Source organism: Arachis ipaensis, chromosome B01, assembly GCF_000816755.2.
Source record: "Arachis ipaensis cultivar K30076 chromosome B01, Araip1.1, whole genome shotgun sequence".
NCBI lineage: Eukaryota > Viridiplantae > Streptophyta > Magnoliopsida > Fabales > Fabaceae > Arachis > Arachis ipaensis.
In genome coordinates, this window is record NC_029785.2 from 32,259,651 (window position 1) to 32,265,692 (window position 6,042).

Here is a 6,042-nt window from a genome sequence, read left to right on the forward strand (position 1 = left end):
CCACGTTAACCTAGTTAACGTGGAAGCTAACATGAAGAACGAAGGTGATCGCCAACGTTAGTGACACCTAACATTGTCACTAACATTGGAAGGAGCCCACACAAGCCACAATGAGCCACGTTAACTCCCATGTTAACTTAGTTAACGTGGAAGCTAACGTGAGGAGGAGAGATGATGAGCCAAAGTTAGTGACATTCACCTTTGTCACTAACGTTGGAGATGGCTAGCACAGCCACGTTAAAGGCCACGTTAACCTAGTTAACGTGGACTCTAACGTGGGAGCTAGGGGCACATTGGAACGTTAGTGACAAAGGTAAGTATCACTAACATTCTCGAAGGTTGGCAAGCCTACGTTAAGGAGCCACGTTAACTAAAGTTAACGTGGACTCTAACGTAGGGAAGGAGGAGACTTCTCAACGTTATTGGGAAAGGTAAGTCCCAATAACGTGTGCGAAGGACAAAGAGGCAACGTTAGTAACAACGTTTGTGCCACTAATGTTGGAGTTAACGTGGCTCTTACTTTGGTGAGGAACGTTAGTGAAAAAGGTAATTGTCACTAACGTTCGCGAACCCACATTTCCACTTAAACATTAACACCACTAATGTCCTGAGCTAAAGTCTCTGCCCACTTCACACTTTCTCTCTGCAAGTAAAACTAGGCCCAATGAAGAAGATAACTGCTTCAAACTCAAAATCCAAAGGCCCATACCCAAGACTTGAAGAGCCAACTAGAAGATCAGAAGAGTAGTATATATAGGAGTAGCTTTGAATTAAAAGGGAGTTGGAAAATATAGGGAGCCTCTTGGCATAGAACTACTCTCTGTATTTTACTTTCTTTGCACTTCTAGTTTCATCATTATTCTCCATCTTTGTTTTCATTTTCCAGAGCTATGAATAACTAAACCCCTTTCATTGGGTTAGGGAGCTCTGTTGTAATTCAATGGATCAATTGTAGTTGATGAAAATGAAATTGATCCGGAAAATGCAACATCTCCTGAGCCCAATGAACTCCCCATTTCTGATTTTACCCATTCTCTTTAATTTCTGTCATTTACTTTTATGAGCAATTACCCCATTCCCATTTAAGATTCTGCAATTTACTTTCCGTCATCTACATTCAGCTCTTTATTTCTAGCATTTACTTTTCTGTTATTTACTTTTCCGCCATTTAATTTTCTGTAATTCTCAACCCAAATTCTGATTCACTCAACTAGAACATTCCTCTAATTAAAGTTACTTGATCAATCAATCCCTGTGGGATTCGACCTCACTATATTGTGAGTTTTTACTTGACGAGAAATTTGGTACACTTGCCGAAGGAAATTTGTTATGAGACAAGTTTTCCATGCATCACTCGTCTTTCAAAAAATTCTCTGGACTTTTGAAGGAGATCCTCTGAAGGTTGAGAGTAATTATGTGGACATGAACGTGTTGTAGTGAAGCTGTTTTGAGGGTTATGGAGTGAATTTTGTCAGTTGTGGAATGAATTATGTGGTTGGTGAGATGAGTTGTATAGATCTTGGAGAAAACTGTGTGTTGAGGCATAATCAAGAGATGATGTCTCTTGCTGAGTGTCATATGGAGCACCAGAATTCCCTTCCCAGCCATAGTTAGTGTTAGCATCACAACAGTATGATTTACTAGATTTACTTTGTGGCTCTGGGAGGAAATTCCTTTCACTTGATTGTTCACACTCTTGTTGATATGCACAGACACCATGAGAAAAATGACATGAATCATTTGGTGGTTTTGGATCATATCTCGTGTGAATTGCTTCATCATCTATCATTTCTTGGTGATATTCCCAGCCACCATTAGAATAATGACTCGAATCATTTTGTGGTGGTGGGAGATATCCCATATGATTCTCTTGCTCATCTTGTGGTTTTGAAGCATATCTCCATTGAGTGGAGTGCTCAGAATTTGTATTTTCTTGGTAATATTCCCAGCCACCATTAGAATAATCAATTGGTGATGGTAGGTAATATCCCATAAGATTTGTTTGATCACAAGATTAGTTGAACTCCATTTGAATTTTGTAAAACACAACACCAATGAAAATTGAAATTACTCATATCAGAGATGAGAATTTCTTAGTGAGGCAAAAACACAAACACCATGGTTTCAATTTAAAATAGAGAACAAAAATAAAAAAATGCTTGATCTAGACTTCTCACCCACTTAATCATTGTCGATCTAATCAATCCCCGACAACGGTGCCAAAAACTTGATGGGTTGAAATCGGAATTCCAACACCAAAACTCACCGACAAGTGTACCAGGTTGCATCAAGTAGTAAAAATCACTTAGAGTGAGGTCAATCTCATAGGGATTGATGAATCAAGCAACTTTAGTGAGTGATTAGTCTAGTCAAGCTAGCATTGGTTAATTGGATGAAATTGAAGCAACAGAACACAAATTGCAGGAATTGTAAAATGCAGAAGGTAAATGGCAGAATCTTAGAGAGCAAGGAATATAAATTGACAGAATCTTAAATGACAAGAAAGGTAAATTGCATGAAATGTAAAGGGGGCTGGGTGCTGGAAATTAAAGAGGCTGAAAATCAAAGCTCAGGACAATTGCAGGAATTGTAAATTGCAGGAAATGTAAATCAAGCTCACAGCAAACTCAAATGTAAATTGCAGAGGAATTAAATTGCATAAAAGTAAATTGAGAGCAATGGAAACAGAAAGCAATCGGAACAAAAGATTAAAATCAAGCTCAATGTAAATGAATTATAAAATTGCAGAAGAGGGAAATTGGAGTAGAAGATTGCAGGAATTGAAATTTTGCATAAACTGAATTCAAGATTTAAAAATAGAAAGTGCAGAAAAATTAAAAGTGTTTCAAAGAGGATTTTCTATTCTACACTACTCCTAATGCTCTCTAGTAGAGCCAGCCTCCTTTTTTCTAAAATGGAATAGATGCCTTTATATAGGCATTTTACAAAATGAAAAATGAAATTGAAATTGAAAACAAATTATAATTAAATGAAATTTCTAATCAAGCTTGTTCTTGTGCCTTTGAGTGATGATATGGCCTTTGCTTGCTTTGGATTTGAAGAGAGATGGGTCCGGTTGGCCTTGGTTCAATTGGTTTGGAGCATGGGTCAAGGTTGCTTGGTTCAAGTTGGTTTGAGGCATGGGGCAGCTCCCAGTGAAGTGCTCAGTTAAGTAATGCAACGTAGCGCTACTTGAAACCTTGCCTAGTGCTCACTTATTGAGCGCTCAGTTCACTCATTGAGCACTACCTAGTGCATAGGATGGCCTCCCAAGTGTGAAAGTCACGAAAAAGTTAAAAGAAGTAACGTAGCGCTACACAGGATGCCTTGGTTCCCCTCTTCGATCTTTGGTTGCTTCATTTTGTGAGCGCTATACTTGATTTTTGGGTCTTAAAGATGCCTTTCACTTGTGCTTCAATTTCATGTCAAATATGGATTGCTATATATCGTTGGAAAGCTCTGAATGTCAGCTTTTTAATGCAAGTAGAAGCACATCAATTGGATATCTGTAGCTCAAGTTATGGCCCTTTGAAGGAGGCGTGGTCATGCTGTCACAAGGCTAGAAAAAAACCCGAAAAAGTTAACAATTTTAACGTAGCGGTCCCTGTAATTGAGCGCTAGCCTTTGTTTCCTTCATTCATGGTCATGGGCCACACTTTTGAAAGCGTGGCCTAAGGCATCAAAGTGTGGTCCAACTTCAAAGTGTGCTTCAAAACTCTTTTTTTTTTCTCCTTTTTAGCTTATTTTGTGCTTTTTTGCTTCTTTTTCTTCTTATTTACTACAAAGTTTTTCAAATCAAAAGATAAAAAAATATACCATTTAAGCATAAAAGAATGCAATATTTAAGCACTAATTATCAATTTCTTGTATGAAAAAGTATAGAAAAACGTGACATGATGACATGTCATCAGCTATGAGAGCTTGGAGGGTAGAAGTAAGACCGGTAAGACTAGAGGTAAGTGTAGTTTAAAGTTCTTTTTGTCCTTGGAGAATGGAACGGAGTGTTTTATCTTGATTGGAGGAAGGGGAAGGGTAGGTGATTTGAGGGGCTTGTGGTTAGTTGGGTTGAGGTGCTTGCCTTTGATGAGGCGGTTGGTAGGTTTGGTAGTTTCTTCCTTAGTTTGGTTGTTGATATGGAGGGTTTTGTGAGTATCGATTTTATGGATTGTTGTTGTTCCACCTTTGATTTCCTCCATTGTCCCTACCTCCTTGGTTATAATTATCCCACCATCCTTGGTTGGAATTGTCTTGCCAACCATGATTATAGTTGTTACCCCCTTGATTGTAATTGCCTCATTGTTGAGGATATCCTTGATTGTAGTTGCTTCCTTGTTGAGGATATCCTTGGTTGGGATGGTTGTAGTAGGCATTAGTAGCCACTATGGTGTTGTCCTCTTGGAGGCTCGGACATTCATCCGTGTAATGGGATTAGCAAGAGCAAATACCGCACACTCTTTGGGAAACCAATTGTTGACTTTGTTGTTGATGAGGAGGTTGAGGTTGTTGTTGATGAAGTGGAGGTTGTTGTTGATTTATTTGGAGTTGCTTTAGAATACATGTCATCTTGCCCAAAGTTTTAGTAAGGGCAGCGGTCTCACCACTAAAATAAACTTTATTTACGGCTCTAGGATGATTGTTCCTTTGTCTAGCATGTAAGGTGGACTCGGCCAAATCGGTGATCAATTGCCATGCCTCTTCTACCATTCTATATTTTGTCAAGGAACCATTGCTTGAAGCATCTAGAAGGATCTTGTCTTGCGGTTTCATTCCTTGGCAAAAATAGCTAATCAACATTAGAGTGTCAATCATATGGTTGGGGTATGAGTCAAGAAGCTTTCGGAACCGTTTCTAATACTCATATAGAGTTTCCAATTCACCTTGGACAATGCATGAAATTTCTTTCCGTAACTTATCGATCACCGCCGCAGGAAAGAATTTGTCTAAGAACTCCCTTCTAAGCAAGTCCCAATCGCTAACAATCTCACTGGGCAAAGAATAGAACCACTCATTTGCTCTTCCTTCGAAAGAGAAAGGAAAAGCATACAACCAAACTGCAACTTCACTAGAGCCTTCCCGCCTAGTAGTAGAACATACACCTTGGAAGTCCTTAAGGTGTCTAATAGGATCTTGAGCGGGAAGTCCTTGGTACTTAGGAAGAAGATTGATCAAAGCAGTTTTGAGCTCAAAATTAGCATTCAAGTCCAGATGGCGCACTTGAGTAGGTTGAAGAACATAGTCCGGAGCACCGGCTTCCTTAAGAGTGACTCGTCTTGGAGTGGCCATAGTGTCCGTACTTAGATCAATAGAAGAGTTATTAGTAGGGGTGAGAATTTGAATTCCTATCATCATAATCTCCATCAATTGTGACAATAATTACTTATTGCTTCACTTAGTCAACCTCTAACTATAAAAAAAAGTCAAGTGAGGGTAATCAATTTGAGTTCACAGGTCCTAGTCAAACCCTAGGAAAGTCTAGCTTTAGTGACATGCAAATCAATTAGCAATTTCCAATTGATAATCAACAAAGGACATTAATAATTCAAGTGTCTCCAATATCTCAACCCCCAAGCCAAGAATGAAAAGTCTACTCCATAGCTAAAGTTGACATTTTCTCTAGAGAAGAAACTTCAAATCAAAGATATCCACTACAAGAGATTAACAACAATCAAACAATTGACAACAATAAACATAAAATTCCTCAATGCATTAATGGAAATCAAAGTAACAAGATCCAATTATAAGATCCAAAGTAAATTGAGCAACAAGAACACTAAATTGAGAATAGAAGAATTAGATCTACATCTTGAAGCAATGTAGAATTGAATTGACAATAGATCTCACCAATGGATCCAAGAGAATTCCAAATTGAGAAGCAAAAGCCTAGAGAGAAGCTAGAGTTTCTCTCTCTAAAAATGTAACTTCCAAAACCAACTAAAAATATCTAAAAGTGTGAATGAATGTCAATTCCCTCATCCCTTGGTCCTCTTAAGCCTTTTTGCGCCAAAGTTGGTTTAGATTGGGCCCCACAGCCTCTGTGAATTC

The 6,042-nt window shown here is 38.5% G+C and overlaps 1 protein-coding gene across 1 annotated transcript; it reads right to left on the reverse strand.

Moving 5' to 3' along the window:
- On the reverse strand, positions 4,849–5,283 carry LOC107605151. Its single transcript, XM_016306924.1, has one exon. The coding sequence runs from the start codon at positions 5,281–5,283 to the stop codon at positions 4,849–4,851; it is 435 nt and encodes a 144-aa protein (XP_016162410.1).